Source organism: Sphaeramia orbicularis, chromosome 20 (genome assembly GCF_902148855.1).
Source record: "Sphaeramia orbicularis chromosome 20, fSphaOr1.1, whole genome shotgun sequence".
NCBI classification, from domain to species: Eukaryota; Metazoa; Chordata; class Actinopteri; order Kurtiformes; family Apogonidae; genus Sphaeramia; species Sphaeramia orbicularis.
This window is the reverse complement of record NC_043976.1, coordinates 5747188-5773137: the sequence shown is the minus strand read 5'-3', so window position 1 is coordinate 5773137 and position 25950 is coordinate 5747188. Positions and strand designations below refer to the sequence as shown.

General features: G+C 41.7%; 1 protein-coding gene across 3 annotated transcripts in view; it reads left to right on the top strand.

Moving 5' to 3' along the window:
* Positions 1–7510: 7510 nt before the first annotated feature.
* Positions 7511–25950, top strand: part of mkxa (mohawk homeobox a) — a 52545-nt gene continuing 34105 nt past the window's right edge. The window contains exons 1-5 of one of the 3 annotated variants that reach the window (XM_030123797.1): positions 7516–7759; positions 8659–8785; positions 8976–9277; positions 11461–11620; positions 15819–15972. In XM_030123797.1, the coding sequence (XP_029979657.1) occupies positions 9102–9277; positions 11461–11620; positions 15819–15972 (490 nt within the window). In that variant the 5' untranslated portion in view covers positions 7516–7759; positions 8659–8785; positions 8976–9101. Of the gene's footprint in view, positions 7760–8658; positions 8786–8975; positions 9278–11460; positions 11621–15818; positions 15973–25950 lie in introns of all 3 variants that reach the window. The other 2 variants (XM_030123798.1, XM_030123796.1) reach the window with 2 other exon arrangements.

Genomic DNA, 25950 nt, shown 5'->3' with positions numbered 1-25950 from the left:
AAAAAAAATTAAAACATTACAAAAAAAAAAATTCCAATAAGTCAGTAAAAATACAGACATTGTGGCAGTTCATGATGTATTTTTGTAAATTTGGGTACCTGAGTGACACTGGAATAAATAATACAGATACCAGCAGTGTTAATAAAATGACTATAAAACAGACGTTCCATCATTATCCATCATTATGTTGAAATTAATAATACAGCCTGGAATTTTTTTCATCTTTGTGGTTTCATCACTGAGTCCACTACCATATTTTTAGATTTCACTGACATATTCATAGATAGTTTGCATGATGGGCAATCAGTTTAAGAAGTTTCTCAGAAGTTTCTAAACTTCTCAGAACTAAGAAACTTCTCAGTTCTGTATCAGTTAAAGGGTTAAAGAACTTGATGCAGATAAAACATATTAATCACTACAGTCATTATCCAATGGAAGGATCTCAACTATTTGCTGAGTTAAATCTAGGTGGAGACTTGTAAATAATGGTCACAGTAACACACTAGTTGCAATTACTCAAGCAACTCAAGATTTTTTTCAAGCCTCAGATGAAGCCAACTTGGTATGTAACAGCCGAAGCGGCATTAACCCTTAAACAGCTGATTCCAACAGTTGTAATCACCTCTCACCCCTACCATCCAACACATCACAGCCTCTTTCAAATTTCACATTCAAATCCAAGATGCTCCATAAACATTATACAGTATTTTTAACAACCTGATGAGTGCTACTTAAAACAAAAGTGGCATTTATCTGCAAAAATACATTGAATGTACCTTTATTAATTACTTGTATTAAAACTTGAATCTAGAATTAATGTAAAACTGCTCCTTGACCAGTAAAACTGCAAAGTGCACACTTTTACACAGTAAATGTAAGGAGAGCTTCTCCGGTGCTATCCTGGGAACTTGGGAAAACGTTGCACCAAAACTTCAGCCTGCTATTTTAACCTGTTGGTGGATTCTCTGTGTAAGGGTAGGTTAAGATGTTTTTTTTATGCTGACAAAAATTTATGCTCTGAGAACACACCAAACTCCTGTAACACCTGAGCATAAAAAATGTCCAAAGACGTTGAAAATCTGCAGTCTGTCTGTGACTCCAGACGCAAAAATAATGGCTGGTGCCAAGTTTCAAAAGCCATTCCTGATCAAACCAAAGTCACCAGTCTAGCCATAAAGATTAGACGCCACAGAAAAGCAGATGCCAGATCAGTACATGAGCCCCAGCCTGAGACGAAACAGGGCTGTATGTGTTTGTCTGTGTGTACAGCCACCAAACCCTACAAAGAGGGAGGCTCGTGATTAATGTTGTGTTCTTACCTGTTGAATCGCTTTGTACACTCACAGCGGGTGGGAGCCAGGGCCGAGGCTTTAGAGAGCCCAACTGGTGGAAAAGGATTAAAGTGATGATAGTGACAAGCATCCATATTTTTCCATCTCTAGGGAAGGCCAGGCTGACCCACAACTTTGGGTAAGAGCTACAAGGTCACAGCAGGTAACACAAGTTCACTTGAGGCCAGAGGGAAAATGTACATATTGTATATAACCTAAGAAAATAAACCCTCCCTAACCTTAATTAAAGTGATTACATGACTAGGCCATTCATAGCATGTTTGCACAAGCTGTTAGTAAAAGCTGACTTCCTCCTTTAAATGAAAATAAGCACAAATAAACAATAATTACACGGATCTCTAACGCTTCATATGGGGCTTGCTGCTTAGTCATGACCTTCGAATCACTACCTTGGATAAACCCCAGAGGAACACACAGCTGAGGACCTCAGAATGTCTGACTCATGAGCCCATAATGTGACAGGTTTTATAATGGAAGGCAATGAGAGGGTTCATCAGGCGTAATCAGCTGTGGCACAGCTAAATACAGTAAGAATCATCTTTTTTTCCTCAAGGTTTTACCAAAGAACCATGGATTGTGTTTGGTTCGATCCTGATGGGATAATTACTGTCACAGGGAACATACTGCTCCTTCTGGATATTTTGATACCAGCTTCTTCAGCTTCAGACAGTCTTATTGGATGTTTTGAATGCTGAGAAAAAAAATGGTCAAGTTTACTCAGGTCTGGAATGCAAAGAAAACCGCTACACAACTCTGTATGCAGAAAAGAACCAGACAAAACAGCAGTGAGTGGTGGAAGAAGCCTTCAGATCATTTCCTTCAGTAAAAAAGTTTCACACAGTGAAAATACTGAGGTACAAGTTAAAGTTCTGCTACAAATTAAAGTTCCAGAGAGGTTTATCAGCAGAATGTACCTCAGGTATGAGAAATCACAGCCATTTTTCCATAAAATGATCCCTGTCAGTGTTTTCCCTTGTGCAAGGAGTGATACCGCATTCGTTCCCCCCAGCCATCGGACTATGTAACAGTTTGTAGTAACCCCCCCTCCATATGTGCATGTCCAACCACAATGTCCAACCACAATGTTAATGTGTTCATATGTGAATAATATTCAATTTTTGATTCTATATTTACATAAATATTTATATGAATAGCAAATTTCGGATTTTTCTTTTAGATTTCCTTTCACTTGTTTGTGGTTTTCTTTACCAGCCTTTTTCTCTGCAATTGCTCATTGTATGTTGCTGCTGTTAACTGTGAAATTTCCCCATGGTGGGATAAATAAAGTCCTGTCTTATCTTATCTTATCTTATCTTATCTTATCTTATCTTAGCTTAGCTTAGCTTAGCTTATTGTGATAGTGTTTATTTCTATAGTTACATAACTAACTATAACTGTATAGAGGTTTCTATTATTTGTACTAACAGTTGCAGTATTTCCACTGTTAATACTTGTATTTGGAGTAGTAGTATTAGTAGTTATGGGCATTTGTTCTAGCTGTTGGTAACTAGACAATTTCCCCACATGGAAATCGTGAGAGGGGATCGGGGGTGGTGGTGGGGGGACATGCCAGTTTGAGTCCAAGTTCAGGCTGAAGCAGCATGTAGCTGGACAATGACACAGAGAAATGTTTGAGAAACATAGCAGAAATGACAGGAGACTTTATTCATTAGTTTTAGTAATTTGTGACCTGATTAGCTGATGTTGATCACCTGACACCTGAGCTTCATCTGTCTGTGTTCTATACTCTGTCTGCAGCTGAGAATTGAAGAGCTGTGTGTGTGTGTGTGTGTGTGTGTGTGTGTGTGTGTGTGTGTGTGTGTGTGTGTGTGTGTGTGTGTGTGTGTGTGTGTATGAGAGAGAATCAGTTTGAATCAGTTTATTCTATCAGTAATAGGAGGAGTAGTAGTAACAGTATTAGTGACAGTAATAGTAGTAGTGGCAGTACTCTCACACATACAGCGTTGCTATGGACTCTACAGGGTTGCTATGGGAGGAGAAACATGTCAGGTGGATTAGGTTTATTGGACACACCTGGCTGTGTCAGTCCTGTTAAAGCAGTGTTTAAATAGGCTCCGTTAATTGAATAGTTCCATATGTCTGTGTATGTGATCGAACTCATTAATTTCACATAGAGAATTTATAGGAAGTTTTTCAGCTTTATATTAATTTTTTATTGTATTCACTATTTTGATTTATTTATTTTTAATTTTATTTTAACTGTATTTTTCAGCATTTTTTTATTCCTTCATTTATTTATTTATTTTTTGACCGGTTAGTGTATCCTAAACCTGTGTGCTGTATGTGTGTGTCTGTGTTGAATGTAAATTGCCTCCATGGTGGTTTTCCTGTCAGTTGTTTGTCTGTGTCTGTGGAGCCTTAATCAGCTGTAACCCGACACCAGGCACCTGACACAGACCAGAGGTGCCGTTACCATGGAGACGGTCAGTGCAGCTCAGAGACAGACAGAGACAAACGGAGCAGATTTAACCCTCTGAAAAGAATAAAAACAGCTCCCGAACAACTGCTAATTATGGGAAAACTGTAAAACATAGGTAAAAACTGAGATAATCACGAGTGTCAGACAGACCTGGGGAACGCATAGATGTAGTTTTTTTCTCGTACTGTGAGAAATGACCGAGTTAGGACAGTGTAAAAACAGTCAACTGACCATGACAAGAAGAAATCTGTTACAATGGGGACTTATTGGCAGGAAAGAAGGTATGAGCCTCCAGACTACTGCCTGTCATTTCCCTTTAAAAAGAGCTAGGTCTTCAAACATGGGTTCATATGAATCCCAGGATCCGTGGCTACATTTTTTGAAAGTATCATTCACCTGCAATGTATCATTTGGCTGGGAGGGCGAGTTATTCAGAGAATTTTTAGTTGAATTTTCGCTGCTCTTACATTCTAGTGTTATGACATCACACACTCAGGAAATTTGGACAATTTTCCCTCAACCCAGGGGTTTTTGAAGACTCACCTATTGAAAACTGTAAACCCCATCCTCATATCAAGTACATTCGTGCATTTTAAAGTTTAAATGAAGTCTGTAAGTAAAAGTATGGCGAAGTAGTAGTGGCCGGAAAAAAGTGGACTTTTCTGGCTGATTTTTTCCTCTCCCTGTTCATTTCTATGGGATTTTTTTCGCATGTTTTTCACAAATAACTCTGCGAAAAATTTGTGAATCTCTAAGAAAAGTACATAGCACACTATTCCCGATGAAACCGCACGTTTTGATGTATAATTTGCAAGGGTCTTCACAACGCCCTAGGCCCTATTAATGGACGAAAATGTGGCGAAAGATGAAAAATAAGTATAAACGTGCAGAAGAACAATAGGTGCTCGTGGCTTTGCCACAAGCCCCAAGCCCCTAATTATACAAGTATCAGCTGTTATAGTTTCTAACAGTTCTAGTTCAGTCTGCTGTGCATCCATGTGTCTCCTCCTGTCACCCCCCTTCCCAATCTCTCTCTCTCTCTCTCTCACTCTCTCTCTCCTCCTTTAACCCTCTCTCTTAAACCCCAACTGGTCAAAGCAGTTGACCATCCTCCACGAGTCGGGGTCTACTTGAGGTTTCTCCCTGTTAAAAGGAAGTTTTTCCTTGCCACTGTCACCACGTATTTGCTCCTGGAGGATTCTGTGGGGTTTCTGCAAATTGGCTTAAGAGTCTGGTTTCGACCAGCTCTATATGTAAAGTGTCATGAGATTACGTTTGTTATGATTTGGCACTATATAAATAAAAATAGATTTGAACTGATATATTGTTAGCAGTTTAACCTACATCAGTGTGTCTGATACCATCTAGATCATCAATTGTTGCTCTTGCTGTCCTGTAAGAACCACATGTCTCTGAAGAATTGGCCTTTCAATAGCTCAGAGAAACAGGCTGCTTGTCAGAGGCTAATAGGTAAATTGGTCAAGCTAAAGTTGCCCATAGGTGTGAATGTGAGAGTGATTGGTTGTTTGTCTCAATATGTCAGCGCTGTGATGAACTGCAACACGTCCAGGGTGTACCCTGCCTTTGACCATAGCTAGGATAGGTTCTGGCACCCTCCCAACCCTCTCGAGGATAAAAGCTGTTCAGAAGATGAGTGAGTGAGTGAGTGAGTGAGTGAGTGAGTGAGTGAGTGAGTGAGTGAGTGACTGACTGACTGACTGACTGACTGACTGACATTTAACCTTTTGCTAACAATTTATCAACATGTATCCTCTATATTATCCTCTACATTAAGCATTTTTTGTGAAAATCAGGTATTTTCCTGTAATTAATTTACTGGCCATGTAGATTTTTATTAAAGCTTAAAGTAAATTTAAAGGTTATTATATCAAAACAGAAAAAGTAACATTTCCAGCAAAATATATCATAAACAAGTGTTTCCAACCCCTATCATTTATCAAACTATATATGGGTTTTACTGGTGAATCAACGTTGTAGAAGAACCTTTGAACATCCAAATGGGTCATATCTGATCATGATGAAAAACTGAGAAACTGAACATTACATGAATTGTTTAAATGTATTAATAGGATCAATGGTTCAGATGTGACTGATCAGCAGATGCATTTAGTCGCTGGTGGTTGTTTAGGTCTTTGGGGGTTAAAATGACATTATGTCTGCTAGCAGATGCTGATACCGATGTTACTTTCCACTTCTTTGTTTTCTCTGTTCAACAAAGAAATCATCATAAGTATCATTATAATTACTTCCGCTGGATTTTGATGAAATTTTCAGCCAGGAAATGTTGATACTGACACAAGGAACAAATGATTAAATTTTGGTGGTGATGGGGGGGGGGCTGATCTGCCTTGGTGGAGGTCTGTGCTCTCTGAGTGCATTCCTACATTCCTAGTACAAAGTTGTGCTTTATGTATTTCTTATTACCTCTGCCAAGGACCGGTGGAGGTTATGTTTTCATCAGGGTTTGTCTGTTTTGTTTGTTTGTTTGTTTGTTTGTTTGTTTGTTTGTCTGTTAGCAAGATAACTCAATAAGTTATGTACGGATTTGGATGAAATTTTCAGGAAATGTTGATACTGGCACAAGAAACAAATCCTTAAATTTTGGTGGTGATTGGGAATGGTGGGGGGGGGGGGGGGGGGCAGGCAGATTTTTTGTTTGTTTGTTTGTTAGCAAGATAACTCAAAAAGTTATGGTCGGATTTGATGAAATTTTCAGGAAATGTTGATACTGGCACAACGAACAACTGATTAAGTTTTCGTGGTGATGGGGGGTGACTGTGGAGGTCTGTGCTCTCTGAGTGCTTTTCTAGTATTATTTATATTATTACTATTATAATGTGATATTATTACTTAAATTACTATGAATTACCTGTGTATTGTCTTTGTTGTATTGTTGAGTCACCAATAGCTGGAACCAACATCCTGACCCTGAAAGTGATTTTGAAGGTACTCCTAAAGGAAAAAAACAAAAGAAAAAAGATGACATAGGTTAAGTGCAAATTGACTATTACTATTACTATACTATACTATACTATACTATACTATACTATACTATACTATACTATACTATACACTCATTATGTAGAATGGTTCTGTCTGTCCTTATTTATCATTAAATCCTTTTAAACTGTATAGACTGGGTTAAATTATTTACTTTAATTTGTTTTAATGAACTAACAAACACAAGACTGCATAGTTCAAATGACATTTAAATTTAGATGTGACGAATTCTGAAACAAGAGCAGTTGGGTTACCTGGTTGGGTTGTGTGAATCACTGTGACTGAGTGTATAAATCTACTTAAAAACAACATCTGCAACACAATAAAAAGACAAACACAAAGGACTTTTATTAACATCTTCTTTGTGATCAATGTCACATTAGTAATGTTTATATAACTGTAAATAAAGGAGGTCTCTGAAAACAACTTTATAAGGATGTATTAATGTGTATACATTAATACATCCTTATAAAGTTTGTTTTCTTGTAAAATGGCCCCAGTACAGAAAAGTCACCTCTATTTGAGGTGAGTTCCTAAATGTATCTGTCGTTAGTATGAATAGATGTTTTCCCCGTGTCATATGCGCGCATTTGTTCGTAGACAAGTAACACTGAGACTGTAGCAGAGCCTCAACTAATTCAGACAGCCTACTTTTTGCAGCGTGATGCCTGCCTCCCGCTCTCTGCCCGAGGCCCCTGAAGCGGTCTAAACCATCCTCAGTATGTTCGCAGGCTCGGCCTCTGTACTAGGAAACATGAGCACGGTGACATATTCAGAGTCCCGGGCGGCGCGGCGCACTGCCGCTGGATAAAGCAGAGGAGGAGACGGCGGTCCGTGTGGTTTGAGCTCAGGATCTCCAGACGGGAACATGTGAGCAGGGAATGGGCGACTGGAAAGAGGATTATTGTTCTACACGGCAGAGAGACGCAGGAGGGGCCCGGGACAGGTAACTGATCAACAGCTTTAATATGAACACAATGACACATTCAGAGTCTAAGATGTGGGGGAGGAAAACAACACTTAAAAACTTTAACCACCATTGAATGGACCGGACTTTTACTAAACTTCTGATGATATTATTCACCAAGATAGAAGCCTAAACGGATATGTAGTGTGATGATCAATTCTAAACACCATGCCTTCGGGGTGTTGTTTCTGTACGTGTATATCATTGCGTAGCAGCCTACATGATATATTACATATTTTGTAACAACAATTTGGTGATGCATCACAGTGCGTCACAGTGCGTCTTTATCCCAGACACTTTAGATCCTGTGAACTAGTATTGAGGATTTATGAATGGGGGCTGAAGAGGACAGCAGTGTCACATGCCGAGCCTGCAGCGCTGATTGTTTTCTATTAAAAGGAGAGCGCACCAACCAAAATAAACCACTGAGAGGTTTATAGTGACAAAAGATCGCTGTGAAGCGGAGCCACTGCACAAAGTATGCAAGCTGCTTGTACACTACATTTTTGAGACTCAAATCGGTTATTTACAGTGTAAACAACAGAGCGCGCACTAGATTAGACTGTGGTCTGTTCTCTGATAAAAACAGATTGGGAAAACAGAGATTTTTAAAGTAAAAATTCATTAAGTCAGAAATTATCGAAATTATTTTGTGCAGCAAAAATTAAGTCCAGCATGGTTTTAATTCCTCAAAGTGTTTTTATAGCCTATTTCAGTTATCCATTTTTGTACATGACTGCAATTAAATGTATTTACCCTTATTCTTCACAATAGACAGGGTGTCCGCATTGATAAAGCTTAAATATCGTTTTCTTTGATTTGATCTTGCTTATTCTAAAATGAGTTGAGGTGTGGCTAAATCATATACATGGTTACAGATTACTTAGTTATTAGTTGGAGGCGCAGATGCAGCTGTTTACAAACAGACCTTAAACTTACGCATCACAACAACACACAAGTCAAAGCGTAGTACTGTGTCGTTGAACAGACATTTAGCCCCGTACGGTCAGTGTCAAGGTCATGTTAAACGCATGAATCATGACCGACCAGCAAATAGGTCTGCAAATCTATCTGATTTTAAAATGATCTCATAAAATCTTCACCAGAGACATGTCATCATTTAAGGACGATGCATTACACTAAATAAGTCTATGTCTGTTCTGATTTTAATAAATTGTTCACACTGTTTCCACAGGAGTGACACGGGGACAGTGTGACAGACGCATCAAAGGAGGTTTTGTTCTTTTTTTTTTTTTTTTTTTTTTTTTTTTTTTTTTTAATTTTTGCTCAAGAGAGAAATCAGAGGAATATCTGTCCAAAGATGAACACCATTGTCTTTAACAAGCTGAGCAGCCAGGTCCTGTTTGAGGAGAAGGCGAAAGAGGTGGAAATGAGCAGCAGAAATTATTTAGAAGTCATCGACGGGCAACATCCAGACCTCCTCTCCAGCAACCAGACAATCAGAGACAACCAGGCCATCAGACACAGGAGGAGCGGGTATGTGACCAACTCCTCTGCTTTTTACTGCGCGTGTGTGCGCTGCTGGTTAGCATGTGTTACTGATGAGGACAGCGTCCATTTCACGGTTATTTCATTCAGCACAAGTTAGTAGACCCCGAATGAACAACAATGACGGTTTTGTTATCAGACCTTCGACTCTCCCTTGGAAGTTAATCCTTCTACTCTTGTGCGTAAAAGCAAGGCGTGATAAGAAAAGTCCAACAGACAAAGCCAACTGCGTCAAATTAGTACAAAAATATTTTCTAATACTACCTCCATGAATCTTTTCCACGGGTTACATATAATACACAACTCTTTTTGGAACTGAAATGCGCCTTTTACGCAAACATGTACGCACTGATAACTGGCAAAAATAACAAATCATAATTCAGTTCCTCAGACTGAAATACGTCTGGTTGCACGTCTTTTCAACGCATCTGACTGATCACGGAGTCTCCTCTATCTGCTCCCAGTTTAGCTGTTGATGTTCACAGCTAAGCTTCAACATTAATAAGTAGGCTATGTCAGAAATGTTCAGTAGCCTGTCTTATAGAGGTCTCCATCTGTTTCCAGTAAATTCATTTGTCCTTCAACTTTCTGTGTGGTCTAGTCAATGACACAAAGGCCCAGTGTTCTATAGGAATAATCCCCTTTGTGTTTTATATTTGTGATAAGATGCTGGTGCAGGAAAAATATCATTTCTGGCCTTTATTTGTCGACAAAGTGTAATATTTTCTTGTTTGTCCTGCAGAGAGATAGCAGTGACTTCTTCCATTTAAACAATAACAGAGCACTGTGTGAACTTCAGTGACTTGGAGGTGCTCCCCAGTCCTTATAAAGGACATTAAATTATTAAACAGAGGTACGTGTGTGCAAGTGTTTTAACAAAAGTTCAGAACACGGAGTAAAATGTCCTTTAGGATGTTCATACCGATCTAGATTACAAGGAAAATATTTGTAGAACATGAACCTCAGGCAGAGTTGAGGTTAGTCTAAAATATGTTACAGTGGAGCCTTTTTGTTGAGATAAAGGCAGAGTAAAAGCAGAGCACATACAGCACCATAGTGACATCTACAGGTTCAGAAAACCTGAAGCTCAGGTGAGACGCCGCACCAAAAACAGTGTCACACTTCCAGAACAGTTTCGTCTGTTTTTCAGTAATGGATTTAAAAACACCTCATTTGATTATGTTTTATATTCTAAAATCCTTTCAGCTGTTCTGCATCTGAACTCATGTCTTTATCACACATATATTTAATCTCCCACGTGCCAGTTGCACCCTTCCTCTGATGTTTTTATAGCATCCTTTGAGCATGTGTCATAGGTCTTTTCTGCTCGGGAAAACCCAGAAGTATAATTTCAGTTTTAGGTCAATCCCTTGTGTGATGGCTTGGCTGTGACTCTGACCCAGCTACATTGTTCTTGTTCCACTTCTCCCCGAGTGTGAAATGTTAATCTGGCAAAAATGCAGAGGCCCCAAGCAAGATGTTTTTGTTTGTTTCATTGCAATGTGTTGGCTGGCTCCATGGCCGGCTGGAGGTTGTGTGGGACACGTATTGGAAAGTAAAACTGCCAGTGGTCCTCCGTGCTGTTCGATCCTCTCAGTCTGAGTGTGCTTCTTGTGTTTGTTCTGCTGTTTCTGTGTGTCGTTGTATGCTTTAAAGCAACCTCTCTTATCTTAATTACTGGGCTTTGGGTGACAAAATTGCACAGTGTTTGGAGAGTTCAGTTTGTGAACTATGACCAACAAACTCAGAGACAACATAACATGTAGGGACACTTGTGATTTCACTTTGCAGCTGAAGAAAATTGCCCATTTCAGTTAAATGATTAACATAATCTTAATTCTCTTTTAGTAAAGCAGAACCTTCAAGTACATTTTTACTAATTTGATGAACTTAATCAATATAAGGTAAAATAATATGTGTCCATTCTACCCTCTTAAACCTATGAAGGAGGATTTAATTGTATTTAATATTTCAGGTTTTTTACTAAATGAATACTAATAAAACACAGGTAGGACATTTTACATATTAAAAGAAAATGGAACAAATGATTAGATTAGATTAGATTAGATTAGATGAAGAAGGCCCTGTAATAACTGGACTTTTTTGTTTGTGATATCTTGATGTTTTCAGTGCACTCTTTGGCTGACGTACTGTCCTCTGTTCCTCCACAGGGGCCGTCCCAGTGGCGGTAAAGTGCGACACAAGCGTCAGGCCCTACAGGACATGGCACGGCCACTCAAGCAGTGGCTCTACAAGCACCGAGACAACCCCTATCCAACCAAGACGGAGAAAATCCTGCTGGCACTTGGCTCACAAATGACCCTGGTGCAGGTGAGATAGAGTGGAGGCTGTTGATAGAAGGAAAAAAAAAGGAAAGTTACGATGATGGGTAAGTGAAGAAAGTCACTGCCTATTCAAGATCAGTGAGGGAAAAAGTGAAATTTGATTTCTGCGGTGGAGTGTCTGTTTAATCAACTCTGAAAAGCTGGATTTTAACCTGCATTTGCAATTAGGAAGCAGTGCAGAGAGTGTTTTCACATCTTGAGCTGTTTATTTTACAACACTCATACAGCAGTGAATATTGTTATTCCTGCTTTCTTCCAAAGGCTACAGTTGGCACTTGGTGCTTTTATTTTCCACAAATGTGAAAAACTTATTGTGATCTAGTCAAATTTGTGGTCAGCAGTTGTCAGACTTTTTGACTTCTGAGTGGGGCTGTATAAGACTATGGTGATACAGATCATGATGCAGGGGTTACCATTCAATATGCAGCAATATGTAGCAGTATGATTAGCAAGGCAAAATATTTTCATTTTCAAATAGAATTTTAGAAAAACATCATGTGTGCTAAATCTGAGTAAAAACCTTTTAAGTAGGAGTGAAAGTGTCACATGGCTGAAGATGGACACCACGCTGCTACGTAGCAGTTGAGGTTTACGGATCAGTGTGAAGTATACAGAGACATCTAGTGGAGAAGATGTAAAATGTACCCTTACACCAGTTAGCATGCCATAGTCACCTCCTCCTCACAACACATCGCTCCCTCTTTAGTTGTAGATTGCAAAAACCTGATACCCCCTTCACCCTACCATACAGTGGCTTCAAAAAACACAGAAGTCTATAGTTAAGGAGAAATAAATCTGGTTGGCACTCAACCATAGTATGTGAAAGTGACACAACTTCATCGCTGGCTGCCATCAGCCACAAAACAGAAAATAGAGCTTAAAGTCTGTCCTGTGCTACTGTAGAAAACAACTCTGCAACATGTCAGACTCTATGAAAGGTGACCTGCAACTTCTGTGGATATAAATGACTCATTATAAGGAAACATAAGTGCACTGATTTATATTTTCAAGCAATTATACACTAATGAAAACAGAATTATGGATAGGTATTACATTTCTGTAATTAGACCCTCCTAAACCCCTGTAAATCATACAGACTGAACCCGTAAAGACAACACAAAATGCCTGAAACTAATCTTTGTGTTTAAACTATTCATTCAAAAACTACAGTGTCTCTAAGAATCAAAACTCTGTCACCAAAAATTATTGTGATAAATATGTGGATCTTTCTTCACATTTATTTCCTACATATACTCTCTGCAGTGCTCTGTTTTCACATTTTGTATTTTCTATCATTTAAATACATTTGTGGGTATTAAAATGTCAGGCTATCCAGTAGTTTGCAAGTAGTTTCACTCAAGTCATGGCCCACCTTATTTGTCTTGAGACTTGGACTCATACTGGAAACCACTGCCGTTATTTCAGGTTTCTAGTTTGCTTTAAGTTCTCTTGCATCCTCTTCTGATTTACAGGAGAACAGTGGAGAACCTGATTGAGAAACTGACCACCAAGAGGAAACACTGCCTTGCATCCCAAGTCTTGAATGAGTGTGTTTGTGTCTGGCGCGTGCAGCTGTGTATGCACAGTATCATCTGGCTGACAAGGTCACTGATACAGCCTCTGCGAGGCTGTGGTGGCTTTTTTCAGGCCGCCAGCCCACGATGCTTAATCTGGTTCTCATTTTGGGGCCACGGTGTAGCTGTTTGTTTTGGTGCGATCTGAGCAGAGTGCAGAGGAATGCTTTGTGTTGGACACCGGGATGCTTCGTGCACACACTCTCTCACAAGGGCTCACACACATGTATGTGTTTAGGATGACACCAAATACCAGCAGCAGGGTCAAAGGTCAAAGGTGTACAGATTGACAGCTAGGGTAATCATCTTCCAACATTTGGGAATTAAAAAAAATATATGACTTGATTCCCAATCAGAAATATAATATATGACAGACAGTATTTGCTCCATTATCCATTATCCATTATTATGGTGTTCTAACCATATACTGTACATGGAAATACAGTATGTTATTATCAAATACAGATATCCGCTGAATGTTTGAATCTATAGATGTAGAAATGACATAGTATAATATGCATTTGCAAATGTATTTGGAATACATTTTATATCACTTAGCAACAAGGCTATAAGGTATTTATATTTTGGTTGCTAAATAGACTTTTTGAGATATACACCAGCTTTCATGCATTGATTCAGGATCACTATTTGACAACATCATTTTTCATGTTTTTTGTTTTTAGCTAACTTTTTCTAAGCCAACAAGCCTTGCCTATATCCTTGATAACAGCCGGTACTCACAAATCTTACATAATAAACCTCAAAGATGTGCTGATGGTGGTCAAATTCTAGCAGCTTATTAACAAATGCTGTTAAAGAGCACACAAACAAAGCTAGGCAGCCACTGAACCCTAACCCTAACATTAAACATATATGTGAACTCACTATTTGGTAATAACAGGACGTATTTTTTTTTATATGGTTCACCATGTTATTAATGGCTCACCAAGTGTTTACAAGCTAATGAGTAACCAAACAAATCTAAAACGTGCATAAGAGTAGTTGTAAAGTAGGAGCTATGCTACACATAACATATGTGTTGTGTCAATATATGAAATGGTTTGAAATTATAATAGGTGCCATATTTGGTTTTGTATGGTGTGCACATATGTTTTCACTTAAATTGCAAACATATGTTATGGAAATACAATGCATGTTGTGTATGTTTATGTGTTAAGTCTGTGAATGGGTTGGTTTGTTACTGCAATCTACAAAACAACTAGGACCATTTTAGGACAATGAGATGACCTCATATTTTTTTCTGAGACAAAAAATATTATATACACATATATACTTATATACTGGTACATATATTTTACACACACATACACACACACACACACACACACACACGTGTGTGTGTATATATTTATACACACATAGCCACACTCTGCTCTTTCCTTCCATGCTGTCGGTGTCTGTGTAAACTCCCCAGTTCTTCCACTGTTTTATCCAGCCACGCTAACATTAGTGCTGCCAGTAACGCATCACCTCCTGTGCATCACAGGGTTTTTTTTCCATCTGGCATCAGGTGTTTAATGCAATAAAGCCTGTCATGTTTCAGCAAAACAACTCCTTTCTTCCATGCAACATTATGAATTATTACTTTTATAGTTTGTGCTAATTATCCAGTGCCATCATTGTTTAGAGCCACTCTCTGATCATGGCAATTGGCGTGCCTATGTGCCTTTTCCTCTATGGTAAATACCGTGCAGACAGGCCCACGGGTGAGAGCTGTTTTGGCTGCCAAACTCCCCCTCTACACTTTTATTTTATTTTCAAGTGTCATCTGAGCATCCATCTCCCTCCAACCTTTTCTGTTCCTCACACCCCATTAACGGTCCTCATTAGTGAGCCATCCCATGCCTTGCCTCCCGCTCATCTGCCGAAGCCACATGTACAAGTTGCCGCCTTCCCCCTGGTGCTGGGCCCGAAACAAAAGGATGTGGGATGGTCTTATTTAACAAGAAACATGATATTGAAAGAGAGCACGGGATCAGAAAAATAAGTACTCTAGCATAAGGCCCCTGTCCCAGCCCCTTCATAAGCCGCTTGAAGTCTATTGAGCATGAAAAGTTATTCTAGTATAACATCTAATGGTCTCCCCTCCCAGTGAAAGGAAGACTGCCGACTCAAGTGTCTTTTTTATTGCATCTTGAAGACAGTGTTTGGAAAAAATGTGTTATTGAAGGGAGCCTGTGTGAGTCCAGAATAAGCACAGGGGACTTACATCTCAGTTGGAACGTTGGTTAATGAAACGTTGCATTCGTTGGCTGTCCAGTTTTCAGATGGTGTTAAATGTTTCTACATGGCGTTGATACAGAAAAGATGCATGCTGGGTTGTCTCTCCGGAGGGTCTGGGATGTTTTTTAAGGTTCAGTTTCAGCACGACGCTCCGCAACCTGACTTTGACTCTGTCTTTTCCTCGGCTTATCTCTTGGTTTTTCTGAATGAGACGGATGGCAGGCACAGAGCAGACGATTTCATAAAGGATAGTCTTTGGTTTGCTATGGATGTGGAGGTGTTTCGAATCAAAGCAATAACATATGTTTCTATTTGCTGTGTGTGTCCCTTCTTTTTCCTCACTTTCCATTCCTGTCTCTTTCTCAGGTCTCCAACTGGTTCGCTAATGCCAGGAGGCGACTGAAGAACACGGTGAGGCAGCCGGACCTGAGCTGGGCACTAAGGATCAAACTCTACAATAAATATGTCCAGGGCAATGCTGAGAGGCTGAGCGTCAGCAGCGACGACAGCTGCTCAGAGGGTATGGCACTTTAGGGCCTTTTCACACCTGATTTTCCAAACCAAGATCCAAACTAAGGTTCATGTTTCTGTTAAACCAGATACATTTGTTTCAGTCAGGCTTGGTTTCATATTGCAATTATGTGAGCTCTGCATATATCTATGTCATTCCATTTGTCTATATTTCATGCAGATTGACATGTCTGTTCACCGGGTAGCCTTTTACATCTGATTTATTATTATGGCATTACTACCACAAGCATCAACCTTGAGCACAACACTCGATAATTAGGCCCGAGCTGAGTAAAGCCGGCGCAGGGCCTATTGAGTCTGCAGTGGGTGCATGGGGACGAAATCGCCAATGACGCGGTCGCTTTTCGCCACTGTCGCCACTCTCACACATATTCACATTAACGGCACAGAGACCTTTCCGAAGATGTACATGACATGTGCACAAATCGCATATTTACACCTGCTCAGAATGAATGGGAGTCAATGGGACACGCCCACTCGGGGTCAGTCACTTGGGTCTAATTGCACGACACGTGACATCTGACCCCACAGACATGTGGGGGAGCTCGAGAGCTTTCAAATAAGGCCAAATACGTGGTTGCCATAGAAACGGCTATATTGTTCTTGCTCAGATTATCATTATTAGGCCCGAGCCAAGTAAAGCCGGCGCAGGGCCTATTGAGTCTGCAGTGGGCGAATGGGGACGAAATCGCCAGTGACGCGGTCGCCTTTCACCACTGTCGCCACTCTCACACACATTCACATTCACGGCACTGAGACCTTTCCGAAGATGTGCATGACATGTGCACTTGTCACATATTTACACCTGCTCAGAATGAATGGGAGTCAATGGGACACACCCACTCGGGGTCAGTCACGTGGGTGTAAGTGCACGACATGTGACATCTGACCCCACAGACATGTGGGGGACCTCGAGAGCTTTCAAATAAGGCCAGATATGTGGTTGCCATAGAAACGGCTATATTGTTCTTGCTCAGATTCTTTTTTTTTTTTTTTAATTTCTTTTTCTTCTCCTGCTCTTTGAGCTCAATTTTGACCCCCTGAACATTTACGAAAACTCACCAAATTTTGCCTAAAATTCAGAAGTGCGAGAAATTGAATTTACATATAGGTTTCGTAGATGTTGGTAAAGAAATGTTGCGGCAGCGCCCCCTTGAAAAGTGGAAATGCATTGCGCCAATGGAAGCGAGTCCAACATAAAGTTTGTCGTAGAGCCACGAAAATCGGTAGACAGATTCATCATGAGGAGACAAACAAAAAATATTATTATGGGCAAGCCCCTAAACCAACCCTTAGTCGGCCATATTGGATTGAAATTTCAAAAATGCTGAGTCAGCGTTTTCGCTGACGTTGTATTTTAACTATCTCCTACTAAGCCGTTTTGCCGAATGAGCTCAAAATTGGTGTACAGTATCTAGAGAAGTGGGGCATCAAAAGTTAGCTGAATTTTTTGAATTAGTGTCACCGTTTTTGTGCGACGAGGTTGCAAACTTTGTGAAGATTTTTCAAAAATTTACCATCATAAAAATTGCTTCAGCTTAGACATACAAACACCGATTTGGCTAAAATTTGACTCAGACGTCTATCTCCCAGGCCTACACCCATTTATTAAAAGAAATTGAAATTTCGCACTATAGCGCCCCCTACAAATGTACATTTACAAAAATGACATCAGTTCGGACATATGAACACCGATTTGGCTCAAATTTGACTCAGACATCTGTCTCCCAGGCCTACACCTATCTGTCAAAAGAAACTGAAATTTTGCACTACAGCGCCCCCTACAAAAATTTTTAATATTTTTTTATTAAAATTGCTTCAGTTCGGACATACGAACACCGATTTGGCTCAAATTTGACTCAGACGTCTGTCTCCCAGGCCTACACCTATTTATCAGAAAAATTTTAAATTCGGTGCCATAGCGCCCCCTACAATTTTACCTTTATGAAAATTACTTCACTTTAGACATACGAACACCAATTTGGCCCAAATTTGAATCAGTTGTCAATCTCCCAGGCCTACACTCATTTATCAAAAGAAATTGCCACTTTGCTCAGTAGCGCCCCCTACAAATTTACCTTCACGAAAATTGCATTAATTCAGACATACGAACACCGATTTGGCTCAAATTTGACTCAGTGGTACATCTCGCAGGCCTACACCCATTCAAAGGAAGAAATTTAATTTCAGCTGCATAGCACCCCCTACAGATTTACTTATACAAAAATGTCTTTAGTTTGGACATAAAAACAAAGATCTGCCTCAATTTTGAATCAGCTGTCAATCTCCCAGGCCTACACCCATTCATCAGAAGACTATGAAATTTGGTGCTAGAGCGCCACCTGCTGAACGATGGACATACTTCTACTGGACGTGCCTGTGGCAAGGGCGTTTAGATGCCGCTTGCGGCTTTAATTATTTTTTATTTTTAGGCCCGAGCCGAGTAAAACCGGCGCAGGGCCTATTGAGTCTGCAGTGGGCGCATGGGGACGAAATCGCCAGTGACGCGGTCACCTTTCGCCACTGTCGCCACTCTCACACATATTCACATTCACGGCACTGAGACCTTTCCGACGATGTACATGACATGTGCACAAATCGCATATTTACACCTGCTCAGAATGAATGGGAGTCAATGGGACACGCCCACTCGGGGTCAGTCACGTGGGTGTAAGTGCACGACACATGACATCTGACCCCACAGACATGTGGGGGACCTCCAGAGCTTTCAAATAAGGCCAAATATGTGGTTGCCACGGAAACGGCTATATTGTTCTTGCTGAGATTATTATTATTTTTAGGCCCGAGCCGAGTAAAGCCGGCGCAGGGCCTACTGAGTCTGCAGTGGGCGCATGGGGACGAAATCGCCAATGACGCGGTCGCCTTTCGCCACTGTTACCACTCTCACACACATTCACATTCACGGCACTGAGACCTTTCCGAAGATGTACATGACATGTGCATAAATCGCATATTTACACCTGCTCAGAATGAATGGGAGTCAATGGGACATGCCCACTCGGGGTCAGTCACATGGGTGTAAGTGCACGACATGTGACATCTGACCCCACAGACATGTGGGGGAACTTGAGAGCTTTCAAATAAGGCCAAATACGTGGCTGCCACGGAAACGGCTATGTTGTTCTTGCTCAGATTATTAGGCCCGAGCCGAGTAAAGCCGGCGCAGGGCCTATTGAGTCTGCAGTGGGTGCATGGGGACAAAATCGCCAGTGATGCGGTCGCCTTTCGCCACTGTCGCCACTCTCACACACATTCACATTCACGGCACTGAGACCTTTCCGAAGATGTATATGACGTGCACAAATCGCATATTTACACCTGCTCAGAATGAATGGGAGTCAATGGGCCACGCCCACTCAGGGTCAGTCACATGGGTGTAAGTGCACGACACGTGACATCTGACCCCACAGACATGTGGGGGAGCTTGAGAGCTTTCAAATTAGGCCAAATACGTGGTTGCCACGGAAACGACTATATTGTTCTTGCTCAGATTATTATTATTTTTAGGCCCGAGCCGAGTAAAGCCGGCGCAGGGCCTATTGAGTCTGCAGTGGGCGCATGGGGACAAAATCACCAGTGACGCGGTCGCCTTTCGCCACTGTCGCCACTCTCACACATATTCACATTCACGGCGCTGAGACCTTTCCGAAGATGTACATGACATGTGCACAAGTCGCATATTTACACCTGCTCAGAATGAATGGGAGTCAATGGGACACGCCCACTTGGGGTCAGTCACGTGGGTGTAAGTGCACGACACATGACATCTGACCCCACAGACATGTGGGGGACCTCCAGAGCTTTCAAATAAGGCCAAATATGTGGTTGCCACGGAAACGGCTATATTGTTCTTGCTGAGATTATTATTATTTTTAGGCCCGAGCCGAGTAAAGCCGGCGCAGGGCCTATTGAGTCTGCAGTGGGCGCATGGGGACGAAATCGCCAATGACGCGGTCGCCTTTCGCCACTGTCACCACTCTCACACACATTCACATTCATGGCACTGAGACCTTTCCGAAGATGTACATGACATGTGCACAAATCGCATATTTACACCTGCTCAGAATGAATGGGAGTCAATGGGACATGCCCACTCGGGGTCAGTCACATGGGTGTAAGTGCACGACATGTGACATCTGACCCCACAGACACGTGGGGGAACTTGAGAGCTTTCAAATAAGGCCAAATACGTGGCTGCCACGGAAACGGCTATGTTGTTCTTGCTCAGATTATTAGGCCCGAGCCGAGTAAAGCCGGCGCAGGGCCTATTGAGTCTGCAGTGGGCGCATGGGGACAAAATCACCAGTGACGCGGTCGCCTTTCGCCACTGTCGCCACTCTCACACATATTCACATTCACGGCGCTGAGACCTTTCCGAAGATGTACATGACATGTGCACAAGTCGCATATTTACACCTGCTCAGAATGAATGGGAGTCAATGGGACACGCCCAGTCGGGGTCAGTCATGCGGGTGTAAGTGCACGACACGTGACATCTGACCCCACAGACATGTGGGGGACCTCGAGAGCTTTCAAATAAGGCCAAATATGTTGTTACCATGGAAACAGCTATATTGTTCTTGCTCAGATTATTATTATTTTTTATTTTTTTTATTTATTTTTTTTTTGTCTTATTTTTCTTTCTCCTGCGCTTTGAGCTCAATTTTGACCCCCTAAACATTTATGAAAACTCACCAAAATTTGCCCAAAATTCAGAAATGTGCAAAATTTAATTTACGTATACGTTTTGTAGATGTCGGTAAAGAAATGTTGCTACAGCGCCCCCTTGAAAAGTGGAAATGCATTGCGCCAATGGGAGCTCGTCCAACATAAAGTTTGTCGTAGAGCCACGAAAATCGGCACACAGATTCATCATGAGGACACAAAGAAAAAATATTATCATGGCCACGCCTCTAAACCAACCCTTAGTCAGCCATATTGGATTGAAATTTCCAAAATGCTGAGTCAGCATTTTCGCTGATGTCATATTTTAACTATCTCCTACTAAGCCGTTTGGCCAAATGAGCTCAAAATCAGTGTACAGTCTCTGAGAAGTGGTGCATCAAAAGTTAGCCGAAGTTTTTGAATTGGCGTCACCGTTTTTGTGCGACGAGGTTGCAAACTTTGCGAAGTTTTTTCGAAAATTTACCATCACAAAAATTGCTTCAGCTTAGACATACAAACACTGATTTGGCTGAAATTTGACTCAGACGTGTATCTCCCAGGCCTACACCCATTTATTAAAAGAAATTTAAATTTCGCACTATAGCGCCCCCTCCAAATGTACATTTACAAAAATGATATCAGTTTGGACATATGAACACCGATTTGGCTCAAATTTGACTCAGACATCTTTCTCCCAGCCCCACACCTATTTGTCAAAAGAAACTGAAATTGTGCACTGCAGCGCCCCCTACAAGTTAAAAAAAATTTTTTTTTTTATTAAAATTGCTTCAGCTCGGACATACGAACACCAATTTCGCTCAAATTTGAATCAGTTGTCAATCTCCCAGGCCTACACCCATTTATCAAAAGAAATTGCCATTTCGCTCAATAGCGCCCCCTACAAATTTACCTTCACGAAAATTGCATTAATTCGGACATACGAACACTGATTTGGTTCAAATTTGACTCAGACATCTGTCTCCCAGGCCTACACCTATTTGTCAAAAGAAACTGAAATTTTGCACTACACCGCCCCCTACAAATTTACCTTCACGAAAATTGAATCAGTTCGGACATACGAACACCGTTTTGGCTCACATTTGACTCAGTGGTATATCTCGCAGGCCTACACCCATTCAATGGAAGAAATTTAATTTTAGCTGCATAGCGCCCCCTACAGATTTACTTATACAAAATTTTCTTTAGTTTGGACATACGAACAAAGATTTGCCTCAAATTTGAATCAGTTGTCAATCTCCCAGGCCTACACCCATTCATCAGAAGACATTGAAATTTGGTGCTAGAGCGCCACCTGCTGAACGATGAGCATACTTCTACTGGACGTGCCCGTGGTGAGGGCCTTTAGATGCCGCTTGCGGCTTTAATTTTATTTGTTTTACTAAGCAGACTTTTCAGGACAGTGTCGGAACATATTTGTACAAAAAAATATGCCGTATACGCTACAGCTGCTAATTTTTTTCCCCCTCTGGTTCCTTCTTTGTTTAATGACCGACAGTAGTCTGCTATAATGTCCTGTAGTTGGTCCAAAGGTCTAAACCATCCAAAAAGCTTTTTTCACACTAGGAATGGATCAAACCATGGATTAGTTTGATCCAGACCATCTTTTCATTGGACCAAGATTCAAGACTTTGGTGTGAAAGCTCCCATAAACAGCAGCTTCTATTCTTTTTTATTTCTCTTTTAATTTTATATGACCTCCATTTATAATTGAGATGTGTTTATGGTTTAATTCACAACAACAACTAAACTGATCACATGAAATTATGTAAAACCTGAGGAAGTGAATGCAGAGTTACTTACACACTTGCACACAATAGTGCGGTACTGAATTTCCATCCGTTAAGCTACATATTTTAAAGAGAGGGATCATGACAGGCTAAGAATTCCTGACTTCTGCTCCATTCCAAGACAAATGGCATGGGTTCATATGATCCTCTATGCCTGCCTGAATGCCCCAGCCAGCTGTTAGTCTTCTATTCTGGTCATTGGTCTTGCAGTCCCTCATTTTAGATTTTTTTTTTTTTTTTGTCTGTGACCCATTAATTCTTAGTTATGGCTGATTCCAATGATGACCTAAAAAGTGTAATATTATGCAGTGCTGTTCAAAAGCTTGCATTTGATAAAGCAGCAGTGACAGTATTTTTTCATGAATCTCCATGTATGTCACCATAAAAAAAGTTGTATGATTGGCAGTATTTAACATAGGTCTACAGTAAAGCATCAATATATATGGTGAAAAATTTTTCCATTTGCGGTGCAGTTCCATCCATCAGTCTGATGGATGGTCACATCAGAGATGTACATCAGAAAGCCTGGTTTTGAATAAGAAATTCAGATGTAAACCTGTCGCTCTTTTCACAGAGTGGTAATTTCTCCTTACATTATACCTCTCGCTCCCCCAAAACTATGATTTAGTGAAATGAGGCCAAAGGCCAGTCCATCTTTCTGTCTGCATATCCTAAAGTGGCCTGATACTATGCAGAGCCGTGTTCTGGGTATATATAAATGGTGAGTGTGTGAGATAAGATAAGATAAGATAAGATAAGATAAGATAAGATAAGATAAGATAAGAGACAATGAGCTGTCATTAAGACACTCCACTGAGCCAACCTCTGTCTCCCAGCCTGCTATTGGAAATGAGTAGCTCCTCTGTCAGCCGTGCATTTACTGCAAACACATGCACACATGCTGATCCTCAAGGGAGGTACTGTCTTCTTTTTCTAGTCACTGACAGCTCTGAAAACATGGTCAGGAAATAAAAAAAAATCAATTTTATATACCCGTGCAGTAAAAGAATGAACACAGAGGAAGAGCACTGTAGTGTCAGCAATCTTTAATTACATTTTTGAGGAGGAGAGGCAGAGCGTGTGGCTTCCAGAGGAATGTGTGCATGGTGTTTGCATTGTGTCCGCCACAGGCCACTGTACCACCAGAGGCTGCGTATATCTGCCTGACTCTTTTCCCTGTCACATTATGGTTATGAAGCTATCCGCAGCCTGCTCCCACTTCTGACCCATGCACCAAAAGGCCTTCCATTATGTTTTTAAGCCTGTGCTTTTGTCTCAGAGTCTATTTATGGGGTCAGATCTAACCCCTCTGACCCAGCAAACATTCCTGTCACTGACCTAAAATGGTACAGCTTGTTTTGTAGTTACAGTAGCAGACTGACCCATGCATGTTACATCTACGTATATAGACATTCTATATATGAAATGAAGTGACGACATATTTCAGGCCAGTTTCTCAGGTTTGAAAGTTATTGGTCATATTGTCATAACAGTCAATGTTACCACAGCACAACAAAGTGCACACTAAGACAGACGCTTAAATTCTGTTTCACTAATTATAAGCTGAATTACATAAGATTCATACATGCTGCCCTGTGGCGGTGGGGCAGGGGGCTCCGGGTTGTGTCTGGGTCGGTGGCTGGCGGCTCCCGGGTCGGGTGGCTGGGCGGGTGGCTGGTGGGCGGGGTGGGGTTCCTGGGGCCTGGGTGCTGGGTGCTGCCCCTCCCGGGAGGTGGGGCCCAGTGTGCGCTGGGGTGTCTGGGCTGGCCTGAGCTTGCTGCTGCAGGGGCAGCAGCAAGCAGCATGCCCTGATATCTGGCTAGTGCCTGGGAGTCCTGGGGTGGGGGAGTGTGTGTGTGTGTGTGTGTGTGTGTGTGTGTGTGCGTTTATGTGTCGGTGTGTGTGTGGGTGTGCCGGTGTGTGTCGGTGTGCGTGAACATGTGTTCATGTGTGCCTAAGAGTATGAATGAGCGACTGTGTGTGTGCGTGTCGGTGTGTGCTAGTGTGTGGGGGGGCCGATGGAGCAGATATGTGGGTGTGGATGTACATCAGTGGCGATTTCTCATAGACTGCAAGGGAAGCCCAGCTTCCCCTAAAATTACGAAAATTAAATGGTTAAATATGTTCGGTTGTGTTGACATTTCATTGACCACAAATGTGTTAGAACACGTTCATCTCCCAGACGAGTTCGTTCAGAATCAGCTTTATCACAAATCAACGGACGCGATGTTGTTCACTTCTCATACATTCCCGTTGCGCTGTTTTCTCATTCGATCTCTGGTCAGTGTATTTGTCTGTAGACGCCAGGCGTCTATGGGCTTCAATGGGACTGAGTGGAACAGTTTTTTTCATTGCCTGAAAACTGGACGGTAATTGGATAAATGCCACGATGTTGTCCCGCCCCCGGACACCAGACGTCTCTGGGGGTAAATGGAGCTGTTGGCGGAGCTCGGCCGGGCTGGATGCCAGAATCCCACATGCTGATTGGAGGATCAGTCGAAAGGCTGAACCCCGTTTGATTGACAGCTATTTTGAGATCTACTCCTTCACTGACACAGTTCAGTTTAATACCGTCGCACATTCTGCTGCGAAATCAAGAGAGAAACCACTACAAAATTACTCGTTCATTTCTTGCACTGTAAATAAAACACTCATTGTACTTCCTTGTTTCAATTTAACATAATTTCAGCGTTTTCTTGTTTCAGTTACATAATTTAATCATTTCTTGTTCGAGTTGAATATCGTTTTGTAGATAGTTAAATCAATCAAACTGTCGGCTAGGTTGGAGTGAAAGGAGCATCTCTGGTTTAAAAAGGCTGAAGTCTTACACCCACAACACACTGGGCCAAGGCAATCTAAGCAGAGAGGACACTGGTCCAGTCCCTGGAAAAGACGCCTACTTGGTATGATAAGGTCACTGAGCATTTTCTTAAAAAGGAACGGAGGGCCGAATGTATGTTTAAATAACTTGACAATTTTTGTAATTTTTTTTAATGTAAGCTGACAATGAGCTTCCCCTGTCTGAAAGACGAGCAGCCGCCACTGATGTACATGTATGTTTGGTGAATGAGGGAGGGCTGTGGTGTGGTGGTGGTGGTGGTGGCGGTGGGGGAGGGGGACTGTGCAGGTGTGCCTGGGGGGTTGCTGCCCCTACGGGGGGTGGGGGGTGTCGCCAGGGGTTCTCTTGGGGTGGGGTGCCGCCATGGTGGCGATTGGGACCTGGGGCGGGGGTGCTGGTCGCTGGGTCTCATGCTGCGGGGTGGCACTGCACCGGTGATTGCTGCATCCCTAGTGCGTGTAAGACTGGGGAGGTATGAAGTGTGGTGGGTCCCCACACCTGTTTGGGGGGCTTTGGGGTGGCTGGTCCTGGATCCATGCCCCCTCGACCGCATAGGATGATTGAGTGTGTGAGTGGCCTCTGGGGGTGCGGCGGCCTTCTGGCTATGGTTGCTGGGTGCCCGGGGTCTCTTGAC